Genomic DNA, 25,128 nt, shown 5'->3' on the forward strand with positions numbered 1-25,128 from the left:
ACAATTTCATGTAATTATTACACATACTTATTCAATATTCAAATGGTAGCAGAAAAAAGTTAGTGAACCCGTGGAATTAATAACAAATAACTTGTTCTTAATAATGACATGAAAAATCAGATTATTTTATGTTATTATTTTAGGCAAATTATATTTGTTATTAGGCGGCACAGTGATGTAGTGGCTAGCACCTCCAGGGTCCGGGTTCGATTTCCGGCCAGGCTTGATTCCTGTCTCTGTGTGCATGGAGTTTGCCTAAGATATGCAGGTTAGGCTAATAGGCTGTCCCAAATAGCCTGTAGTGTGTGTGTGTGTGTGTGTGTGTGTGTGTGTGCCCTGCGATGGATTGGCACCCTGTCCAGGGTGTACCCTGCCTCGTGCCCTAAGCCTCCTGGGATAGGCTCCAGGTCCCTTTGACCCTAAATACAGGATAAAGCGGTATAGAAGATGAGTGAGTTGGTGAGATATTTGTCATTACTCTTGACTTAGATGAAGATCAAATCACATTTTATGACAAATGAATACATAAAACAATGAAATTCTAAAAGGTTGACATACCTTTTCTTGCTCCTGTATAAAAATATCTACAAGAGTGCAGCTAGAATTACTGTGGTTTTAATGTGCCTAAATATATATTGTGGCGGGGGCGGGGTTTCGCTTGGGAACCATCATGCTTTGCGGGATGGGGCTGTTATGTGTTCACCCTGTTTGGAAAAGGTGTTTGGGTTATTGGTTTCGGCCAGGGATGTGTGTGTGTGTGAGATGTGTGTGTTTTAGCCTTCTCATGTGTGATTGTTGCGAGATTGTGCTACAACATAATAAAGTACTCCCAGCCATTTGCATTGGGCAGCAAATAAGCTCACTCGTCTCTCCACCATCCTTTACGGCGATAAAAACGCTACATTGGTGTCAGAAGTGGGATGGAGAGTTACGGGTTAGAGCGCACGCGGAGGGCATCCGGAAGATTCAGGCAGGCCGCCAAGTATCAGAACAATTAAGGAGGAGGAAAACCCTCCCTGACGGGGCCAGCGCAAGCAAAGGGCGACGACCTGAGCGGAGTGGAGGCGTGGAGGTTCCGGCCCTGGAACTCGGGGGGAAGTCCTACTGTGACGCAGCGCAGGCACCGGAGCAAGCTACAGCACCATGCGCCGTCAGCCAGCAAAGCGAACTGCGGCTGCCTTCCTACAACGGCGCCGTTGAGCCCCACGGAGTTCCTCGCTCAAGTGGAGCTAGCCGCCAAATTCGGGGGCTGGTCCCCGGCGGAAACAGCCGTCCGGGCGGCCCTCGCGCTGGAGGGCGCCGCGCTCCGCGCTCTGGAAGACGTCTGTGCTGATGAGCGGGAGGACTGGGCGAAGTTGCGGGAGGCGCTACACCTCCGGTTCAGCGCACCTCCGGTTCAGCGCGGGTGACCGTAGGGAGACAGCGTACCCCAGCAGCCGTTAAACTAGCTTCGGGGGGCGCCGAGGGGAACCCGCCTCCCGCAGCCATCTTTGTTTCCCCAACTGCCGGATTTAACTTCCGGTCGGGACGTGTCGGACATCGCGCGGGGGTCTATGTGGACTGTGGCCTGGACAACGTTTCGCTAAGGGCGCTCGTAGACACCGGATCTACAGTTTCGCTGCTGCGCAGGGGATTGTTGGAGCGAGGAGAGTGCGGTTGTGTGCTGCCGGAACCGGCTGTGAACATTCGCACTGTGTCGGGGAGTTATTTGAGGATACGGGCCTGTCGCACAGTGCGAATACAAGTAGGTGCAATCATTCTTTCTCACCCATTCTTTGTGGCGGACATCGAGGATGATTGTATCTTGGGGTTAGACATTTTGGAAAGGTGGGGTGCCATGTAAACATCCGGTAGCCGACCGAGCGAGAATAATGGCCGAGCTGATGCGGCGTAGCAGTGTGGGGCTAAATCAGACACAGACCGACACCGTGAAGTCCCTTTTGCACGAGTTCGCGGATATTTTCGCGGTAGATGAGCTCCTGTTCGGTTACATCCGCGACGACTCCCGTTAGCTAAACGAGCTAAAGCCGAGCAGAAGCTGCGTCAGATGGCCGACTCGGGCGTCATAGAGCCAGCATCCGGACCGTGGTCTTCACCCGTTGTACTTGTGCGTAAAAAGGACGAATCGTGGCGGTTTTGTGTGGACTACCGGTGGTTAAACGAGGTGACGCGCAAAGATTCTTATCCGTTACCGCGAATAGATGATGCGCTGGAACACGTTGCGGGCTTGGCGTGGTTTAGCTCGTTGGATTTGCGTAGCGGGTACTGGCAAGTAGAGCTCGCCCCGGAAGCACGACCCAAAACCGCGTTCTCGATCGGGCAAGGGCTATGGCAATTTCGGCGCATGCCGTTCGGCCTCTGCAACGCTCCAGCTACGTTCGAACGATTGATGGAGAGAGTATTGGATATCCCTCGAAACCGTTGTGTCGTCTACTTAGACAATTTACTGGTGCACGGCAAGGAATTTGCGGTCGCGCTAGCTAACCTACGGGAGGTATTTCTAGCTATCCGGCGGGCGAATTTGCGGCTCAATCCCAAAAATTGCCAGTTGTTGCGGCAAGAGACTCTCTTTCTGGGACACGTGATTAGCGCTCAAGGGATTGCCACCGATCCAGCCAAAATTGCTGCGGTACAAAATTGGCCTGAACCGTTAAATGTGTCGTAGCTACGCAACTTTCTCGGGTTAGCGTCGTACTATCGCCGGTTTGTGAGGAATTTTGCCACGATCGCCAGCCCGCTGCACGCGCTCACGAGAAAGAATCAGCCGTTTCGCTGGGACAGGGAGCACGCGCGTGCGTTCACTTGGTTATGGGAAGCTCTGGTTACGTCGCCCGTTCTCGAATATCCTGATATAGCTCGTACATTTATTCTCGACACGGACGCGAGCGATGTAGGGCTGGGGGCCGTCCTGTCACAGGTTTCGGAGGGCAAAGAGCGTGCTGTCGCTTACTTCAGCCGCGCGTTGTCTGGGCCGGAGAAGAATTACTGCGTCACGCGGCGCGAGCTGCTAGCGGTCGTCGCGGGCCTTAAGCATTTTAGGCCATATTTATACGGGCAATCCTTCTTGCTACGGACCGATCACGCTTCGCTGGTGTGGCTGCTCAGTTTTAAAGAGCCCGAGGGGCAGTTAGCGCGTTGGCTCGAGCGGTTGCAGGACTATAACTTTACCGTTCAGCACCGAGCGGGAAAATTGCATGCTAACGCCGATGCGTTATCCCGCCGGCCGTGCAGCAAAGAGCGTTGTCGACACTGCGAGCGGGTTGAAGAGCGTGTAGGTGGTCACGACATCGAACACACCCCGACCCCCGTGAATCAGAACATTTTCCCTGCGCAGTCCTCCGAAGCCCCCGTCAGTAATCGGCCATCCGAGCCGGCCTGCAGCCGAGTTACTGCGTCACCTAACCCATCGCCTGTGGTCGTTTCGCCTGTGCCACAGATGGACTGCGATCAGCTAATGGCCGAGCAGGAGAAGGACCCGGTGCTGCAGCGGGTATTAGGTTGGGTTAACGCGGGGCAGAGACCGGATTATGCCGCCGCTGCCCACCTGGGCCCAGAAGAAAAAGCTCTCCACTAGCAGTTTAACCGACTAGCGTTGCGGGGGGGTTTACTCTACCGCCAATGGGAACGGCCGTGTGGCGCTGGCGAATTTTTTCAGCTGCTGGTGCCGCGGACTTTGCGGGCATGTGTGCTGGGGGTGGTTCATGGGCATACAGGTTCGGGACACTTCGGGGTAACCAAAACACTGCGGCGGTTGCGTGCTCGGTTCTACTGGACGGGCTGTCATACTGATAGTGAACTTTTTGTTCACAGATGCGACGTCTGCATGGCAAAGAAGGGCCCTACCCAGCGCTCGCGAGCACCGTTGCAAGACTTCCGGGTGGGGGCGCCCATGGAACGTATGTGCGTGGACATTCTGGGGCCGTTTCCCATCTCTGATCGCGGGAATCGTTATTTGCTGGTGGCCATGGATTATTTCACCAAGTGTCCGGAGGCGTTTGTGTTCCTGATCAGAGCGCTTCCACCACGGCTCGAGTGCTGGTGGATGAGGTGTTCAGCCGATTCGGCGCCCCGGAGCAGTTGCACAGCGATCAGGGGCGTAACTTCGAGGCGGAGGTGTTTACGGCGGTGTGCGAGCGCCTCGGGGTGAAAAAGACCCGCACCATGCCCCTGCATCCACAAAGTGACGGCCTCGTGGAACGATTCAACCGAACACTCGCCGTGCTTACCAGCGACCGGCAGAAAGATTGGGACGAGCATTTGCCTCTCGTGCTTTGGGCTTATCGTACAGCAGTGCAGGAGTCCTCACAACTGACGCCAGCTGCGTTAATGTTCGGTCGCGAGTTGCGCACGCCTGTGGATCTGGTGTTCGGGCCCCCTCCACAAGTGGACTTACCCACGAAACCGGGTTTGGATTATTTTTGTTCTTTGAAAGACAAACTGTTCCGTATCCACGAGTTGGCGCGTAGACACTTGGCGGACGCCGGGGTTAAGCAGCGCCGCGTGTACGATACTCACAGCCGGGGGCGAGACTTTGCTACTGGGGAGCAGGTTTGGGTGTATTCCCCCGGAAGGAAAAGGGGGCTCTCGCCTAAGCTTATGTCGCACTGGGTGGGCCCCTGCACGGTCGTTGCACAGCTCTCTGATGTGGTCTACCGGGTGCGGTTGGCGGGGCGGTCGCGATTGGTCGTGCTCCACCGGGACCGTCTGGCTCCTTATCAGCCCCACGCCAGGGCATCGTCGGATTCTGTGGAGGCCAGTCCGCCTCAGGAGGAGGGCGACGGCCCCCTTTCCCCCGCACAAAGACTCCGGCGTTCCCAACGCCAGCGCCGCCCACCGTCACGCCTGCTAGACTGAGTGCGCCATGGTGACCGGGGACGGTCACAGCTTGGGTGGGGGCAGTGTGGGGGGGGGCAGGGTTTCGCTTGGGAACCATCATGCTTTGCGGGATGGGGCTGTTATGTGTTCACCCTGTTGGGAAAAGGTGTTTGGGTTAGTGGTTTCGGCCAGGGATGTGTGTGTGTGTGAGATGTGTGTGTTTTAGCCTTCTCGTGTGTGATTGTTGCGAGATTGTGCTACAACATAATGAAGTACTCCCAGCCATTTGCATTGGGCAGCAAATAAGCTCACTCGTCTCTCCACCATCCTTTACGGCGATAAAAACGCTACAATATTTACTGAAAACTCTTAATGTGTAGCAGCATCTTGTGACCACTAGGGCGGTGTAACAGCCAAACATTTACTTTCATGTCAGTATTATGTGGTGACCAAGTGCTGATGGCTAATCATTTTGTCTATCTTCTTACCGCTTCTAAGTTTGTTCTGTTTGGTCTGGAAACTGTTATGTTTCATCTGCTCACAATGTGTGATACACTAGAGCAGTATTTCCTTACTTACTCACTCACTCACTCATTCTCTGTACCACTTATCCTAAACAGGATAAAGAGTGAAGCCTATCCCAGGGTACTCAGGGAACTATAGAGAATTTATGAGCTATTGACAAGAAGAAGATGAGAAACACAGACACAACAATACAGATGAGCCGAAGCCTGCTATCAAATCAACTTGGTCTTAAATAAAGACTCGGCAATGCAACAGGCTGAATGCCTGCATGCCATGAAACGTTGGTGCAATTGTTTGTGTTAAAGGGACCCTGACTAAGTATTTAGTGCATAAATTAACATCACCTTTAAATGTTGGATATTTTCGTAATGTAAATCATTTTTGATTGACCTTACTTAATATTTTGAGATACAGGATTTTGTTTGTCAAATTTAGTTAGTCTTTTTTTTTTTTGTAAGCAGTCTAAGAGTACGAGTACAAAAGAAGTAAAGCACTGAAAGTTTGGCTTATGGCTGCTTACAGTTACCATCTTGATCTTCTATTGTAGGTTCAGACTAAGGAAAAAAATCTAAAACCTAGAGAAAGAGAGGGAAAAAATCAGAGAAAGAGTGTGTGTGAGAGAGAGGTTAAAGGTTCGAAACAGCTTTCAAGAACCAAAGAAATCAACCGTCAGTGCTCTGTTCCCATGCTCCTTCACAAAATAATGTTACAAATAGCACAAACTACAGTATATAAGCCATGCTAATTGTTCAACATCTTTGACAAACAAAAGTGCAAAATAGTATACAGGATAATTGAATGTTATGGGATTATTATGCCCAACTGTGCATTGTTTAATAATCAGATGTCTTTACGTTTGCTCAGAAATATACGGTTTCACCTAAGTGGTATCACCAATTCTCCAGTGCTCATATTTTTATATTTTATACTTGTATATTACAGTAGTTAATCAAACAGTATTTAGGTCTTACATGTAGACTACAGGAAATGTCTCTCCATTTTGCACACAAACAGGAAGCCCGAAGTCCTTTCACTTTCATCCGTGTTGCATCTGCAGATTGGTCCACCACTTCCTCCTCCTCCTCCTTCTGCTTAGAGATCCCTCCTCTCCTCATAGTCACAGCTATTTCTTATACCAGATATAAATAGTTATTCTCTCACGAGGCTCTCTGATCTTGAAAATGAGCCACTTAATAAATATAAAGCTTTGCATGCAAATAGAAAAACAAGACATTGTCACACATGAAATATGAAATAGATATATAGTGTAAGAAGGGTCAGATAAGGATAAAACTATAGGGGTGTGATATTCAGACTTCCACACAATGCATGTTAGATTGTTGATGATTGCACTAAATTTGCTACAATTAAAAAGGATATGATTAGATTCATTATGCTTTCATTTATATGTATCCAAGTTTCCGGAGAATCTGGAGTAGATCAACAGATAATTTGTGAATGATTAAACAATTAATAAGTGTAATAAAAAAGTGTAATAAAGTGTTAAATGTAAGTAATAGGCAAAGCATCTTGCTCAAAATATGTTTCAAATATTAATGCATTTTTGGATGCCAAATTTCTGTCTTTTAATGTAATAATTAGTTTATAATTGAACGAATTGCTCCTTATTTCCAAATTAGGTGAGCCCGGTTTCCCAAAAGCTTCTTATCGCTAGGTAGTTCTTAAGTTGTACCTTAACCTCTCTATTAACGTTATGGCGCGATTCCTGAAACGTTCACACTCTATAGTATATCTTAGGTAAGTCACAAGTTCATAAGGTTGGTTCTTAGCGTTGTTTCAGCTCAAGACGCTAGTCGCCACCACTGTGCAGCAGCCTTTATAAATCAGCGGTGTATGGAAGTACATTATGGCATGTAACAGACATAGAAATATATAGTGTAGGCCTGTTTAAAATTTTTATTTTATTTGATATAAACTTATAGAGTAAATTTATTTAGCCTATTTCATAATGTGACTAATGCATTAAAATGGCAATCACCTTTTAATATTGAACAGGTGGCAAACAATTTGGCACACAATACGGCTAAGATCGTATAAATGGGTAATCATGGTGGCATCCAGAAAGCAACAGATATGGCAGCGATACAGCGTGTTGTTGTGCTAAACTCATTTTTTTCTTTAGGCAAAACTTCAGCCCTTTTCATATTTTGCCGAAGGTCTATTTCAAAAATGTTTCGCCCACCAAGGCAACAGATTATGGAGCTTCTTGACCTGCTCAGACCTGCGCCTGCCAGGCCAACGCTTCGTACTTACGCTCTACGTCCCGATGTCCAGCTGCTTGCTGCTTTTTGTTTAAAATATGTTTCATTAATCATTAGCCATCATCCTTGACTGGATGGACACGTTTTATTTTATGATGAAATTTGATTTAGTTAAATGGGAAAATAAACTTGGTAGTTTCAAACACCGCATCCATTCATTTTTCTGAGTGATTGTAATGCTTAAAACCCCAACCACTGGCATGCTTCTCCTAAAGTTGTATAGAGCTACACATTCAAATATCTCTGTCAAAAGTTGAAGAAAAAGTATAGAAGACCGCCCCTGTTTGTCAATCAACTATGAATGTATACCAGGTTTGTTTCACCACCACTACAGGTTACATGAAAATATTAGCAACAGTTTGGTCATTTAATTTATATATTTGTCTATTATGGCATGCTATTAATTAGTTAACCCATGTCGAAATAAATGTTATTAAAAGAATTTTGTGCTTCATAGATTTGAAGTATCTGATATTGTTCTAGAATGTAGGAAATTAATAATAATAAAAAAAAAAACAGAGAGACCGGAATATGCATTGCCTTTTTGATACCTGTTAAAAGGAGGTAAATTCCATTAAAAATGTGTGCATGGATGTCACAAAGGCCCAAACAATTGTTATTTGTGCCATAATAAAACTACAGAAATGTAAAGAGACAAACATATTTTTTCATTTATTGTAAATTTAATGGAATGGAAGCAAACATTTTTATGCCTATTTCTTAAAACTTAAAAATTCAAACATGCCATTGGTCAAGTCATTGGTTTCAGTGGAAGTTTCTCAGTGGTTCTTTTTTAATGAGTATTCATTAGAAAGCCATGTTTATTAAATCAGCACATTTGTTTAAATTTGTACTACACATTCTTTATCAATGATAGACAATAAACAGTATAACTGTAAAATAAAGTATAACAGATGTTTACAATCATAGTTAATATTTAAACTGTCCTGCAATAAATTACTAGTTTAAATAGTTTGTTTAATCAAGTAATTTATTTGAATTATGCAATGCAGGTTGATTGGCATTCTAATAAAGAAGCATACATTTAGAATTATAAAGGGCATACTGTACACTCTATAACAGGAGTGTGAACTATATAGCATATGAAGTTTGCATATAAACACAAACATTTACTGTATTAAAGTATTTAAATCAAAGACAAGTTTATATTATAATTAAACAATAAGACAAGCTTAATTATATATATATAATATTAAATTATGATGTAATTTAACTTAATAAAAATCTGTATGTTTGTTAATATAATGATTGTTTCTGTAAAGATGCATTTATTATGTATCTCGGATATATAAAAAGTATATTTTTCATAAATATATAAAACACATTTTTCACCACTGGTCTTTACATTTTGAAGCTAATTAAATTTAATTTGAATTAACTTATGACTTATAGTATATTACGTATACTTCAGTGCAGCTTTAAATGCAGTGCACAATTGAACTTTACCTCACTTTTACCACAACATTTCTCCATGGTTTCTGCAAACAAAAAGAAAAAGAAACAAAAAAAAGGAATCAAAATTACAAATGTTATTAAATGCTGTTACAATCAATACTGCTAATATACTATATTATATAATACATTATAAATAGCCATTAATCTATATAATTCAATTTGATTTATATTAATGTTCAAGATAAATACATCTACAACACAGACAGAGGGAACAGTTTACGTTTTTTTTTTTTTTTCATTTTTTCATTTTAAAATATTACTGAACCTACTGTTTTTAGCCATTTAGCAACTTTTTTCACTGCTTCCTTGTTCTTTGAGCATTTATATAATCCGTGATCCTCATGAAATACGCAGTCAACTGCGATCATGTTCTCTCTTTGTACAGCTCTGCTGCTGTCTGGTACAATACACTCTTGATCAATTGTATGGTGGAGAACCACTAGAATTGCTGGTTTGGTATCTGGAAGTCAGAGAATTGAAGATGAGCGCTAGTGTTCATAGGTTTTCTAAAATCTAGGGTGGGAGTGAAGGTGCAGAAAAAAGGTGATACTGTACACTGGTATTTCAATATATTGTCACGGTGACAAATTTATAGTAATTCTTAAAAGAACTTAAATGATAAAGATACACAGGTCAGCATAAATGTTTATTAGCTTTTATTAACCTCCTATGTACTTAAACATAAAGTTTTTTTGTAAAATTGCTATACATTTTACATAAAATCTGGAAAGGGAGTTCCTGTACTCCTAATTTACTTATATTTTGGGAGATCTTCTGATTACCTGATATTTCCTTTAGCTGATGCAGAGCAGCTTCAATATCAGTTCCTGCTCGGGAAACCACAGGGCAGAAAACAAGGCAGAATTTGCCACTCCTTGCTTTATCTGCTTGTTTGAGTCTGAAATTCTTTTTATGGAGTGTTTTTAAAAATTTCTTGTGGGAATCTCGAGTGTTGCCAGTCTGGAAGGTGAAGTACCTTACTAAAAAAAGTTGAAATTATGTAGCATTTGATATATGTACAATATATTTAGCAAAATATATCTTTAGATAAACACATACAAAGATGTTTTGCTATAGACAATCAAAAGCATTTTACCTCTCCACGAGGGAAGTTTTATCCACCGTGTTGTTGACTTCTCTTCTTGGTCATTGTCATTTCTGTTTTGACGTGTTTCCTTTTCCTCAGGCATGGTGTTAATTTCTCCATCCTCAATACTATCCTTCTTTACTTCACTGCTTTGTTGTCTTAGTTTTCTGGTTTTCTCCTTCTCATCTTGACTTTTTTTCTTTTCAAACTCCACATCAGTTCCATCTTCTTTTATATTATTTACTTCTGATTCATCATTCTTCTCACCTTGACCTGCATTATTATCTAGCAGTTTTATGTTTGTCTCACCTTCTGCTAAACTATTACCTGTTAGGTCATTTTTATTTCCTTCAGGTTCTCTAGTATCTTGGTTCTGTTCATGACTCTTTTCTATAGGTTTCTCCACCTGGTCTTCACCTCGCTCGTCTCTTTCTTCATTTGATAGACATGGCTCCAAACATTCTTTGGGTTTTTCAGCTTCACTTTGATTTTGGTTTCCGTCCTCTACATGACTTTTCTTTGTTTCAAATTCCACATTTGGTCCATCTTCTTTGATATTATTTACTTCTGATTCATCATTCTTCTCACCTTGACATGCATTCTTATCTAGCAGTTTTATATTTGTTTCACATTTTGCTAAAGTATTACCCGTTAGCTCATTTTTGTTTTCTTCAGGTCCTTTAGTATCTTTGTCTTGTTTGTGACTCTTTTCTTGGTGTTCCTTCACCTTGTCTTCATCTTTCTCATCTCTTTCATTTATTTTAATGCACGGCTCCAAACACTCTTTGAGTTTTTCACTTTCACTTTGATCTTGGTTTCCGTCCTCTACATGACTTTTCTTCTTTTCAAATTCTCTTTTTATCATCTCATCCTTTTTTATATTATTTTCATCTGGTTTCTCGTCCTTCTCACTTTGACTTCCATTCTTTTCGACCATATCTATTGTAATCTCTTCTTCTTTTACACCATTTTCTGTCAGATCTTGCTCTAATGTGTTTTCTTTCTGTAACTCAGCTTGATCCTGGTTCAGTTCCTCTACAGTAAGCCTCATTTGTCCATCTTGGCTATTTCTCTGATCTTCCTCTGTTACTGTAATTGAAAATTAATTAACAAAAATCATTAGTGTTCAAAATAAATTTTCATTGAATTCTTTAAATTTATTCTGAAATTAGGAGTGATCTATAAGATCTATAATCAAGCTTAGTGGAAATCCAATGAGATTGTCCTCACCTATTAAACATTTCTATGATCAGTTTGAGTAAATCAGCTAAATACAGCAAATTAGACTACAAACCTGATTCCAAAAAGGTTGGGACACTACAAATTGTGAATAGAAACAGAATGCAATGAAGTGGAAGTTTCAAATTTAAATATTTTATTCAGAATAGAATATAGATAACATAACAAAAGTTGAAAGTGAGACATTTTGAAATGTCATGCCAAATACTGGCTCATTTTGGATTTCATGAGAGCTACACATTCCGAAAAAGTTGGGACAGGTAGCAATAAGAGGCCGGAAAAGTTAAATGTACATATAAGAATCAGCTGGAGATCAAATTTGCAACTTATTCTGTCAATTGGCAACATGATTGGGTATAAAAAGAGCCTCTCAGAGTTCCCCCAATGCTGCAGCGAAAAATATTGGTGCGATATCAGAAAGGAGTTCTGATAGTTATCATCACCTACAATGCATAATATCATCCAAAGATTCAGAGAATCTGGAAAACTCTCTGTGCGTAAGGGTCAGGGCTGGAAGACCATACTGGATGCCCGTGATCTTCGGGCCCTTCGACAGCACTGCATCACATACAGGAATGCTACTGTAATGGAAATCACAACATGGGCTCAGGAATACAGTACTTCCAGAAAACATTGTCGGTGAACACAATCTACAGTTGCTGGCTAAAACTCTACATAGGTCAAAAAAGAAGCCATATCTAAACATACAGAAGCGCAGGCGTTTTCTCTGGGTGAAGGCTCATTTAAAATGGACTGTGGCAAAGTGGAAAACTTTTCTATGGTCAGACGAATCAAGTTCATTTTGGGAAACTGGGACGCCATGTCATCTGGACTAAAGAGGACAAGGACAACCCAAGTTGTTATTAGCGCTCAGTTCACAAGCCTGCATCTCTGATGGTATGGGTGCGTGTGGCATGGGCATTTTACACATCTGAAAAAGCACCATCAATGCTGAAAGGTATATTCAAGTTCTAGAACAACATATGCTCCCATCCAGGCATCGTCTCTTTCAGGGAAGACATTTTTCAACATGGCAGTACTAGACCACATACTGCATCAATTACAACATCATGGCTGTATAGGAGATCCGGGTACTGAAATGGCCAGGCTGCAGTCTGCAGATCTTTCATCGATAGAAAACATTTGGCGCATCATAAAGAGGAAGATGTAACAAAGAATAGCAAAGATAGTTGAACAACTAGAAGCCTGTATTAGACAAGAATGGGACAACATTCCTATTCCTAAACTTGAGCAACCTGTCTCCTCAGTCCCCAGACGTTTGCAGACTGTTATAAAAAAAAGAGGGAATTCCACAGATGGCCTTGTCCCAACTTTTTTGAGATGTGTTGATGCCATGAAATTTAAAATCAACTCATTTTGCCCTAAAAATGATAGATTTTTTCAGTTTAAACATTTAATGTGTCATCTATGTTAAATTCTGAATAAAATATTGAAATTTGAAACAGCCACTTCATTTCATTTTGTTTTTATTTACAATTTGATGTGAATAATGTGTCCAAACTTTTGTACATTAAGAGGTATAAAAACACATTGAATCATTAAATAAAACTTAGACTTAGTGTTGTGAATGTTTTAGTTAATTAAACTTACGATTCCTTTTTATGTCAAGTTTTTCTTCTTCATAGGCAGTTGTGTGAGAATCAGGTTCATTCTCTGTAACTTCTGTTGTTTTCACATTTTCTTCAAGTTCAGCCATCTTTCCCAGATGATTTAAAATCGAATCTAGAATCAGTTTTTATAAATGCCATAACTTTAATCACATCCCTGCTATAAATTAGTATGTGGCATGACAAGAATATTTCACTTTATTAATTATATAAATATGTTTTATATACAGTAATCCCACACACTATGAAGTCAAAAAAGTGTCTAACCAGTCCACAGGAAATTTGTTGGGTTTCAGCAAATCTTTCAAAATGTCTAGAAAATATTTTTAAAAACATCTTTTTCATATTACTGAAAATATTTTCTTTAGATGTGTTTGTAAAGAAAAAAAGCCGTTACTTACCAGTTGTTTTTTATTTCCCGTCCCGTCTCTACTTAGTATTTTGAACAAACCGTTTTTCTTTCAATTGTGTTGTTTGACAAGTAACCACAAACTACTTTCACTTTCCTTCTTACAAAAGTCAAAGAAGCAGGAGGGAAAAACACAACGGCCTATAGCTGATCCTATAGCATTTTGTCTTAGTTAAATGTTAAAATCACATTCAAATTTTATCCTAATTTTAAAAGTTGTTAATAATCCACTTTACAATTCTGTATGTACATTTATATATATTTATATATATATATATATATATATATATATATATAAATAATACTGTACCTGTAAACTGTAGATCTATATCCAGTGAGTGGCAATTCTCTGGGCAAAAATAACTTCTTGATGCCAGAGGCTAGAGGAGAATGTCCAGACTGGTTCAAGCTGATAGGTAACAGTAACTCAAATAAGATCCTGTTACAACTAACAAATCATTCCTTAAAAGCAGATAAGCAACAGCAGCAGAAGACCACACCGGCTGCCCCACTTGTTAGCTGAGAACAGGAAACCGAGGCTACAGCTACCATGAGTTCACCAAAATCAGACAATCGTAGATTGGACAAACGTTGACAGGTCTGGACTGGAATTCAATTCTCACTGTAAAAATGGATCCAAACAAATGCATGCAAAGTGTACCTAATTAAGTGACCAGGGTGTGTATGTACAACTAGATGTTTGCACACACTCAGTCAACCTGAATTAACTCTTTCAGTTAAAATTGAGTAAATAGATTCAATGTAAATCCTCTGGAATTCGAATATATTGAAAAAAATCAGTAAAACTAGAAAAGTATTTTATACTATGTTTTATACGAAAAAATACTATTTAATATAAGCTATAATATACTTGTTACGTTCCACGTGTTTGTGTGTGTTCTGTTGTTTTTTCTTCTTCTCTTACCTCTCGCTCTTTTGCCTTTTGCGTTTTCTCACTTCACATCTAGGTCTGAGTTTATTGGCTGACTAGACTGTCAATCATCATTATGACATTATGACAATCTTCCAATCCTCCAACGTACTGAATGTATTTGAGGCCTCGATTTTAGTGTGTGTGCGCCTCGCCAGTGTACCTTGGTGCTTGGACAATGTGTCCACAAATCCAGTTTAATTTTAGTAGTCTCCAGAGACTTATTGCATTTTCTGGCATTAGTACTTTGTGTTGTGTGATTTAGATCAATGAAAAGAATGAATGAATGATGAATGAAATGTCTCTGATGAGCAAGCCAAGGATGACGGGGACAGTGGCGAGGAAAAACTCCCTGAGATGACAATAGGAAGAAACCTTTAAGAGGAACCAGACACAATACACAATCAGGGAACCCATCCTTATCGGTAGATTTGCTTTTTGTCTATTGATTAGTATCGACTTATGCGTGTGTTTACACTGAACGTGTTGGAGTTTAGTTTGGCCTATTACATTCAAAGTTCAACTTCAAGAAGCATTTCGGTGCTATAATTTCCTCAAGCATTTAATTACTATTAGGTAAATTCACTGTTAGATTAAGTGTTACACCTCCCTTGTACTTTTTGTTTCTGTAGCTTAAAGGTGTTTAGTTAGGGCGGCGTATGCGCTGAAGATTTGGTTTTTTATTTTCATATTTCTTTTGTTAGTTAGGCAGGTATTAGTTAAAAGAATTGTTTTGTTTATTTCTTTCTTTTGGGTGACATTAATTTTTCTCCTGTAATTATACAATTTTTACAAAGTGAGTAAAAGACCTCATCCTTGGTCTTGGTTTCACAACCCGCTTACAATTGTCTCACCTGTCATGATTCCTATGTCGGCGTGTGTGTGTGCGTGGCATAATTGCAGGAGGCGAGCTGGCGGTTCAATATCGGTTTTATTAAAGCAACACATAAAATAACTCCGACATAAATCATATAATAAGTTCGACAACTAAAGCTAGACGCCTGACTGCGCTCCAGTCAGGCTATTTATAATTAACTTAATTAGCTTACCTCGGTTCAGGTGAATTCCTACGTCACCTGACCGAGGTGCAGTCTGGGACATGAAGTCCAACTTAAACAAAAACTACAACATAACAAAAACAAACCCAGGCGCTTTGGCGCCCCTTAGGGGTTAACCATTACAGTACCCCCCCCTAAAAAACGCTCCTCCGGAGCGTTACCGGAGGACCCGGACTCCCTCCCCAGCGGTCCCAGTCTGCGAGATCCACTCTCGCGAGCAGGACCACAAAGCCTGCGTAATCCAAGCGGAAGCGACGCTCGGCGGCGGCTGAAGAGCTGGAGCGACGCTCGGCGGCGGCTGAGGAGCTGGAGCGACGCTCGGCGGCGGCTGAGGAGCTGGGCGGCGGCGGAGCTGGAGCGACGCTCGATGAGCTGGGCGGCGGCGGCGGAGCTGGAGCGACGCTCGATGAGCTGGGCGGCGGCGGCGGAGCTGGAGCGACGCTCGATGAGCTGGGCGGCGGCGGCGGAGCTGGAGCGACGCTCGATGAGCTGGGCGGCGGCGGCGGAGCTGGAGCGACGCTCGATGAGCTGGGCGGCGGCGGCGGAGCTGGAGCGACGCTCGCTGAGCTGGGCGGCGACGGCGGAGCTGGAGCGACGCTCGATGAGCTGGGCGGCGGCGGCGGAGCTGGAGCGACGCTCGATGAGCTGGGCGGCGGCGGCGGAGCTGGAGCAGCGGGCCGTCCTCGAAGCCCGGCTGATGAGCCGGAGCGTCGTTCGCTGCGTCCGGCGGCGGCTGAGGAACCGGCGCGATGTCCTCAAAGCCGGGAGGCGGAGGAAGAAGCGTGCCGTCCTCGTAGCCAGGCTGAGGGGAAAAAAAGAGGGAATTCCACAGATGGCCTTGTCCCAACTTTTTTGAGATGTGTTGATGCCATGAAATTTAAAATCAACTCATTTTGCCCTAAAAATGATAGATTTTTTCAGTTTAAACATTTAATGTGTCATCTATGTTAAATTCTGAATAAAATATTGAAATTTGAAACAGCCACTTCATTTCATTTTGTTTTTATTTACAATTTGATGTGAATAATGTGTCCAAACTTTTGTACATTAAGAGGTATAAAAACACATTGAATCATTAAATAAAACTTAGACTTAGTGTTGTGAATGTTTTAGTTAATTAAACTTACGATTCCTTTTTATGTCAAGTTTTTCTTCTTCATAGGCAGTTGTGTGAGAATCAGGTTCATTCTCTGTAACTTCTGTTGTTTTCACATTTTCTTCAAGTTCAGCCATCTTTCCCAGATGATTTAAAATCGAATCTAGAATCAGTTTTTATAAATGCCATAACTTTAATCACATCCCTGCTATAAATTAGTATGTGGCATGACAAGAATATTTCACTTTATTAATTATATAAATATGTTTTATATACAGTAATCCCACACACTATGAAGTCAAAAAAGTGTCTAACCAGTCCACAGGAAATTTGTTGGGTTTCAGCAAATCTTTCAAAATGTCTAGAAAATATTTTTAAAAACATCTTTTTCATATTACTGAAAATATTTTCTTTAGATGTGTTTGTAAAGAAAAAAAGCCGTTACTTACCAGTTGTTTTTTATTTCCCGTCCCGTCTCTACTTAGTATTTTGAACAAACCGTTTTTCTTTCAATTGTGTTGTTTGACAAGTAACCACAAACTACTTTCACTTTCCTTCTTACAAAAGTCAAAGAAGCAGGAGGGAAAAACACAACGGCCTATAGCTGATCCTATAGCATTTTGTCTTAGTTAAATGTTAAAATCACATTCAAATTTTATCCTAATTTTAAAAGTTGTTAATAATCCACTTTACAATTCTGTATGTACATTTATATATATTTATATATATATATATATATATATATATATATATAAATAATACTGTACCTGTAAACTGTAGATCTATATCCAGTGAGTGGCAATTCTCTGGGCAAAAATAACTTCTTGATGCCAGAGGCTAGAGGAGAATGTCCAGACTGGTTCAAGCTGATAGGTAACAGTAACTCAAATAAGATCCTGTTACAACTAACAAATCATTCCTTAAAAGCAGATAAGCAACAGCAGCAGAAGACCACACCGGCTGCCCCACTTGTTAGCTGAGAACAGGAAACCGAGGCTACAGCTACCATGAGTTCACCAAAATCAGACAATCGTAGATTGGACAAACGTTGACAGGTCTGGACTGGAATTCAATTCTCACTGTAAAAATGGATCCAAACAAATGCATGCAAAGTGTACCTAATTAAGTGACCAGGGTGTGTATGTACAACTAGATGTTTGCACACACTCAGTCAACCTGAATTAACTCTTTCAGTTAAAATTGAGTAAATAGATTCAATGTAAATCCTCTGGAATTCGAATATATTGAAAAAAATCAGTAAAACTAGAAAAGTATTTTATACTATGTTTTATACGAAAAAATACTATTTAATATAAGCTATAATATACTTGTTACGTTCCACGTGTTTGTGTGTGTTCTGTTGTTTTTTCTTCTTCTCTTACCTCTCGCTCTTTTGCCTTTTGCGTTTTCTCACTTCACATCTAGGTCTGAGTTTATTGGCTGACTAGACTGTCAATCATCATTATGACATTATGACAATCTTCCAATCCTCCAACGTACTGAATGTATTTGAGGCCTCGATTTTAGTGTGTGTGCGCCTCGCCAGTGTACCTTGGTGCTTGGACAATGTGTCCACAAATCCAGTTTAATTTTAGTAGTCTCCAGAGACTTATTGCATTTTCTGGCATTAGTACTTTGTGTTGTGTGATTTAGATCAATGAAAAGAATGAATGAATGATGAATGAAATGTCTCTGATGAGCAAGCCAAGGATGACGGGGACAGTGGCGAGGAAAAACTCCCTGAGATGACAATAGGAAGAAACCTTTAAGAGGAACCAGACACAATACACAATCAGGGAACCCATCCTTATCGGTAGATTTGCTTTTTGTCTATTGATTAGTATCGACTTATGCGTGTGTTTACACTGAACGTGTTGGAGTTTAGTTTGGCCTATTACATTCAAAGTTCAACTTCAAGAAGCATTTCGGTGCTATAATTTCCTCAAGCATTTAATTACTATTAGGTAAATTCACTGTTAGATTAAGTGTTACACCTCCCTTGTACTTTTTGTTTCTGTAGCTTAAAGGTGTTTAGTTAGGGCGGCGTATGCGCTGAAGATTTGGTTTTTTATTTTCATATTTCTTTTGTTAGTTAGGCAGGTATTAGTTAAAAGAATTGTTTTGTTTATTTCTTTCTTTTGGGTGACATTAATTTTTCTCCTGTAATTATACAATTTTTACAAAGTGAGTAAAAGACCTCATCCTTGGTCTTGGTTTCACAACCCGCTTACAATTGTCTCACCTGTCATGATTCCTATGTCGGCGTGTGTGTGTGCGTGGCATAATTGCAGGAGGCGAGCTGGCGGTTCAATATCGGTTTTATTAAAGCAACACATAAAATAACTCCGACATAAATCATATAATAAGTTCGACAACTAAAGCTAGACGCCTGACTGCGCTCCAGTCAGGCTATTTATAATTAACTTAATTAGCTTACCTCGGTTCAGGTGAATTCCTACGTCACCTGACCGAGGTGCAGTCTGGGACATGAAGTCCAACTTAAACAAAAACTACAACATAACAAAAACAAACCCAGGCGCTTTGGCGCCCCTTAGGGGTTAACCATTACAGTACCCCCCCCTAAAAAACGCTCCTCCGGAGCGTTACCGGAGGACCCGGACTCCCTCCCCAGCGGTCCCAGTCTGCGAGATCCACTCTCGCGAGCAGGACCACAAAGCCTGCGTAATCCAAGCGGAAGCGACGCTCGGCGGCGGCTGAAGAGCTGGAGCGACGCTCGGCGGCGGCTGAGGAGCTGGAGCGACGCTCGGCGGCAGCTGAGGAGCTGGGCGGCGGCGGAGCTGGAGCGACGCTCGATGAGCTGGGCGGCGGCGGCGGAGCTGGAGCGACGCTCGATGAGCTGGGCGGCGGCGGCGGAGCTGGAGCGACGCTCGATGAGCTGGGCGGCGGCGGCGGAGCTGGAGCGACGCTCGATGAGCTGGGCGGCGGCGGCGGAGCTGGAGCGACGCTCGATGAGCTGGGCGGCGGCGGCAGAGCTGGAGCGACGCTCGATGAGCTGGGCGGCGGCGGCGGAGCTGGAGCGACGCTCGATGAGCTGGGCGGCGACGGCGGAGCTGGAGCGACGCTCGATGAGCTGGGCGGCGGCGGCGGAGCTGGAGCGACGCTCGATGAGCTGGGCGGCGGCGGCGGAGCTGGAGCAGCGGGCCGTCCTCGAAGCCCGGCTGAGGAGCCGGAGCGTCGTTCGCTGCGTCCGGCGGCGGCTGAGGAACCGGCGCGATGTCCTCAAAGCCGGGAGGCGGAGGAAGAAGCGTGCGGTCCTCGTAGCCAGCCTGAGGGGCTGGCACAAAGTTTGTGCAGCTTGGAGGCGGCAGATCGGAAGTGCCGCGCACGAAGCTTGGCGGCTGTGGAGCGGGAGCGACGTCCCCCATGTCGGGCAGAGGCGGCGGCGGTGGAGGAAACGTGTCCTCGTCGCCGTGCAGCCGCGGCGCGTAGACCTCCGCGTCGACCACAGGCGGGGGCGGGAGGAGGAGCGCGTCGTCCAGATTAGAGAGAGGGAGAGTATCCGGAGCTACAGCGTGGCTCTCTCGAACCTGGACGAGCAGCATTTGGAGCTGCGCCACCTGCTCCCGCAGGTCTGAAATGCGCTCTGTTTTGCTGCGCCAAAAACGTGTAGTCATCCACCGTTAGATCCTCGCCACCATCCTGCCAGGCCTCCTCGGCCCGTGCCTCTAGGATGATGCTTGGGACCATGTAGCTCCCCGCTGCCTCACCTTTAAATGGCGTCCGCCGAATGGCGAGTCTGCAGCCTTCCCAGCTGTGCCGCGCTCTTGTCTCTCGCTGCTCCTCGCTGTCTTCCAGCCAGTCCGCCGGTTCGACGAGTCTGCAGCCCTCCCAGCTCTGCAAGAGCTCTCTCTCTCCTTGCTCCTTGCTGTCCTCCAGCCATTCCGCCAGCTCGGGCGAGATGGTAATAGCGCCCCCCCCCAAAAAACATCTGGGGGAGCGACCTCCGCTATGCCACTTTTACGGTCTGGCTTTCTGTCACGATTCCTATGTCGGCGTGTGTGTGTGCGTGGCATAATTGCAGGAGGCGAGCTGGCGGTTCAATATCGGTTTTATTAAAGCAACACATAAAAGAACTCCGACATAAATCATATAATAAGTTCGACAACTAAAGCTAGACGCCTGACTGCGCTCCAGTCAGGCTATTTATAATTAACTTAATTAGCTTACCGAGGTGCAGTCTGGGACATGAAGTCCAACTTAAACAAAAACTACAACATAACAAAAACAAACCCAGGCGCTTTGGCGCCCTCTAGGGGTTAACCATTACATCACCGAAATGTTGCGGTTTTTATCCGATTTAATATCAAGCATGTTACAATAATATTGGCAGTAAATTATTAATATCAGTGTAGCGAATAACAGGGCTCCCATAGAGTGAACAGTCAATGGATCACAGTCAATTGTGTCCACATTAAAATGTCTACATTTATCGGTGAACAATGCAACCGTCATTCGTTGTCTTTATTATGTAAACCCTACATATTAATGATGAAGAATGCCGGCAGCCATTCATTGTCATTATTACGTTAAAATCCTACATCAGAATGTGAGCATAAGTTAGAGTCCTATTATTATCTGATATCTGACTAAGAAGAAAAAATTTGAATTTAACACTTCCTTTTTTTTACTATTTAACTGTTAATAATGAGAAAACCGTAATAAAACAGTATTTATTATTGAAAACTAAACATGTTCACATTCTTGCCACTGTATGTGGTAAAAGTATTTTATCAGTGGTAAAAGCCCTTCTTATATTTATGTTTATAAGTACTTACATTCAGATGAGAGACACTGTCATGCACACTCAATCGGCGACCGGCACTAGGACCCGGAAGTAAAGCACGCGCGAACCAGGAAGTATAAGAGGAGTAAACAAACCACGATTTAACGCTCAGTCATTGAGTTTGGCCCATGTCGGTTCTGGCTGTCCGTCCACCAATTCGTGAGTACTCACTTTCTTGGGTTTTGCTTTCTGATATTGAGTGTGTGTTTATAGGACGCGGGTTAAATTTGTGTTTTTCCCTTGCTCCCCTTTTGTGAGAGTCCTTAAACTAAATCGCGTGGTTATCCTGCCTACTCGCTTTCTTCCGCGTTTGGGTTCACCATCCACGCTACATTGGGCTAATCGCTAAAGCTAAGTCATCTGGTCTCCTAGGTTAGTTCATCCTGACAGAATGACTGAGCCTAACGCGGTGAACCCAGCGGATTATGCGCATCTCTGCGACGTGGTTGACCAGCATGCTGAGCTAATCAATAAGCTAACCGGGGAGACTCTGACTCTACTCCAGAGCGTCCAAGACGTCACGGCCTTACGCCGCGAGATTGCGGAGCTCAGTCAGGAGAACGCGGATCTCTGGGCGGCTGTTGCTGGCGCGGCGAGCCGGCCTCCCACCGCATCATTCCTCCCCCCCCCCCCTTCTTCTGATGTTTTTCTCTCATTACCAGAGAAATGGAATGGCACGGACGGGAAGTGTACTGTGTTTCTAACAGCGCTCGATCTGGTGTTTGAGTTTAATTTCACCAAATACTCCACCGATCGGCTACGCATTGCTCTCCTCGTCTCGTTGCTATCTGGGCAGGCAGCAGAGTGGGCCACGGCAGTTCTTAAATCAGACTCAGACACCGCCCATTCGTATAATGAATTCACACGCCAACTCAGAATCACCTTTGAACACCCTGCGATCGAGGTGGAGACCGACACTAAGCTTTATCACCTGCGGCAGGGTGGATTGTGCGTGAGTTGCTACACCGCGGAGTTTAGAACCCTCGCTGTACAGACATCTTGGGGAGACACCGCGCTCCGGACATCCTACTACGAGGGGCTGGCGTCACGTATAAAAGACGAGCTTGCCGGACGAGAGCTTCCAGCCACGCTGGAGGGATTAATCCAGCTGGCCCTCCGCATTGATCAACGCCTCCTCTCTCGTCCGAAGCCAACCCCGAAGACCCAGCCGCCTGCTCCCACCTATCACCGTACTGCACCTCCACCACCGACCACTTTCACCACTGCTACTACTGGACCTGTCGGATCTCCACCTCCGGCTGTGGTTGACACCGGAGCCGGGGAACCCATGCAATTAGGACGCGAGCGCCGGTATCGAGAGGGGTTGTGTGCCTACTGTGGGTCCGCAGCACACCATTGGGCGATCTGCCCTGTCTGTCCGGGAAATGCGTGAGAGACTCACCGGGCTCCCTCCAAATCTCCACCACTACTGACACCACCACCTCTCGCCTTACTGTTCAGGTAATCTTCCAATTTGGCCACAAATGGGTCAGAAGTGCGGCGTTCATCGACTCCGGTGCCGCCGGCAACTTCATTGACTCAACTTATGGGGGTAATCGAGGCGTTATCCCAGCCAGTGCAAATCACTTCTGTCGATGGTCGGCCCCTGTCATCCAGCCCCATCACTCACCAGACTCAAACCATCACTCTCATCATAAACCAACACCATGAACCAATTCAATTCCATCTCACATCCATCTCCTCACGTCCCATCATCCTCGGATACCCCTGGCTGCTGCAGCACGACCCTCTCATTTCATGGACCAAAAACCGAATCCTCCAGTGGGGGCCAACCTGCACTGAACTTGGGGCGTGTTCCACGGAGTCCAAGGCCCCCGATGTCAACGCCATTCCTCCTGCCTATCATGACCTGGCTGCAGTTTTTTGTAAACGAAGAGCCACCCACCTTCCACCACATCACCCTTACGACCTGGCGATAGAGCTGCAGCCAGCATCTGCCAGGAGGCCGGGCCGGCAGGTGCACCGCCTGGACGACTCTATGTGCCCCAGCGTCAGATATCACAAGTCCTCCAGTGGGGCCACTCCTCACCCGTCGCAGGGCACCCCGGAACCCGGCGAACTCTACAATTTGTAAAACGGGCATTCTGGTGGCCCACCATAAGGAGAGACATTGAGGAGTTCGTTCAGGCGTGCCCGGTGTGCACCAGGGCCAAGGACCTAAACCAACCTACCCCTGAAGAGCTCCAACCACTGCCTGTTCCCTGACAGCCCTGGACGCACATCGCCCTAGACTTCATCCCGGGCCTGCCGGTTTCTGAAGGTAAGAACACCATTTTAACCATTGTCGACCGGTTCTCCAAAGCCGTACACCTGGTGCCCCTCACCGGACTCCCATCAGCCAAAGACACCGCCGAGCTGATATTGGAACACATAGTCCGCCTGCATGGGTACCCCAAGGACATCACCCCAGTTTACCGGCCGGTTCTGGAAGGCCTTCGGAACGGACCAACCAACAACTGGAGCGCTACCTGAGGTGTTTTGTTTCGGATCGCCAGCGCTCCTGGGCCCGCTATCTCAAATGGGCCGAGCTGTCTCACAATCTCCACGTCTCCTCGGCCACCAACCTAGGCCCATTTGAGGTATGTTATGGTTTGACGTACCATCGGCCCAACAGTTGGTCTGTAGGTGTCGACGGCTGTGGAACCAAGCAAACCTCGCCATCCAACGTGCCAATACCCCCTACATCGCCCAGCATCGCCGCCGACACCCTCCGGGACAATTGTACCACGTAGGTGACAAGGTATGGCTTTCCACAAAAAATCTCCATCTTCACACAGAATCACGCAAACTATCTCCCAGGTTCATCAGCCCATACTGCATCACCCACCGGATAAATCCTGTCACCTACCGGCTCCAGCTGCCTGCGGCGCTCTGGATCCATCCAGTTTTTCACACCTCCCAACTAAAACACTTCACCACCTCTTCAATGAAAACCCTCCCCCCCGCTCCTCCTCATCGACGGTGGTCCCGCTTAAACTGTGCGCTGGATCCTCGACTCGCGCCCTTGGGGCAGGGGCACCTAGTACCTGGTTGATTGGGAAGGCTACGGCCCTGGGGAACGGTCTTGGGTCCTGGCCCGGTTCATTCTCGCCCCTGAATTAATTCGAGACTACCGTCATCGGGTATCCTCCACCCCAGGACCGTCAGGAGCCGGTCCTGGACAGGGGGGTAGTGTCATGCACAGTCAATCGGCGACCGGCACTAGGACCCGGAAGTAAAGCGGTCGCGAACCAGGAAGTATAAGAGGAGTAAACAAACCACGATTCAACGCTCAGTCCCATGTTGGTTCTGGCTGTCTGTCCACTGATTCGTGAGTACTCACTTTCTTGGGTTTTGCTTTCTGATATTGAGTGTGTGTTTATAGGACGCGGGTTGAATTTGAGTTTTTCCCTTGCTCCCCTTTTGTGAGAGTCCTTAAACTAAATCGCGTGGTTATCCTGCCTACTCGCTTTCTTCTGCGTTTGGGTTCACCATCACATTGGGCTAATTGCTAAAGCTAAGTCATCTGGTCTCCTAGGTTAGTTCATCCTGACAGACACATGCTTACTGGCTTACATTTAATATCATTTATAGGTTTATATTATTCTATAGGGCTGATCTTTTTTTTTCCTAGGAGCATATAATTCAAAAGGTGCATTTTGGGTCCAGAAACATTAAAATTTTCCCATTTTTGTTATCAATATTATATTATTGACAAAAACAGATTAGACAATAAAACCTCTTGTGGCATTAAAAATAACCCCAAAAGCCTTATTCA

At 44.6% G+C, this 25,128-nt stretch overlaps 1 protein-coding gene across 1 annotated transcript; it reads right to left on the bottom strand.

The window, feature by feature from the left end:
- Positions 1–8,289: 8,289 nt before the first annotated feature.
- LOC128512368 (midasin-like) lies at positions 8,290–13,162 on the bottom strand. The gene is made up of 5 exons (XM_053485613.1): positions 13,036–13,162; positions 10,195–11,274; positions 9,881–10,078; positions 9,368–9,558; positions 8,290–9,121 (listed from the first exon to the last, which is right to left on the bottom strand). Exons 1-5 carry the CDS (start codon positions 13,139–13,141, stop codon positions 9,086–9,088), a joined length of 1,611 nt encoding a protein of 536 aa, XP_053341588.1. The 5' UTR covers positions 13,142–13,162; the 3' UTR covers positions 8,290–9,085.
- Between the last annotated feature and the right edge of the window lie 11,966 nt (positions 13,163–25,128).

Source organism: Clarias gariepinus, chromosome 24 (assembly GCF_024256425.1).
Source record: "Clarias gariepinus isolate MV-2021 ecotype Netherlands chromosome 24, CGAR_prim_01v2, whole genome shotgun sequence".
Classification (NCBI taxonomy): Eukaryota; Metazoa; Chordata; class Actinopteri; order Siluriformes; family Clariidae; genus Clarias; species Clarias gariepinus.

Excerpts from the sequence above, each read along its gene's own strand:
- LOC128512368 (XM_053485613.1), bottom strand. The coding sequence starts at position 13,141 with ATGGCTGAACTTGAAGAAAATGTGAAAACAACAGAAGTTACAGAGAAT. Across the intron at positions 11,275-13,035 it reads ACTTGACATAAAAAGGAATC|TAACAGAGGAAGATCAGAGA; the intron begins GTAAGTTTAATT and ends TTTCAATTACAG. Across the intron at positions 9,122-9,367 it reads TTGCTAAATGGCTAAAAACA|AAACCATGGAGAAATGTTGT; the intron begins GTAGGTTCAGTA and ends TTTTGTTTGCAG.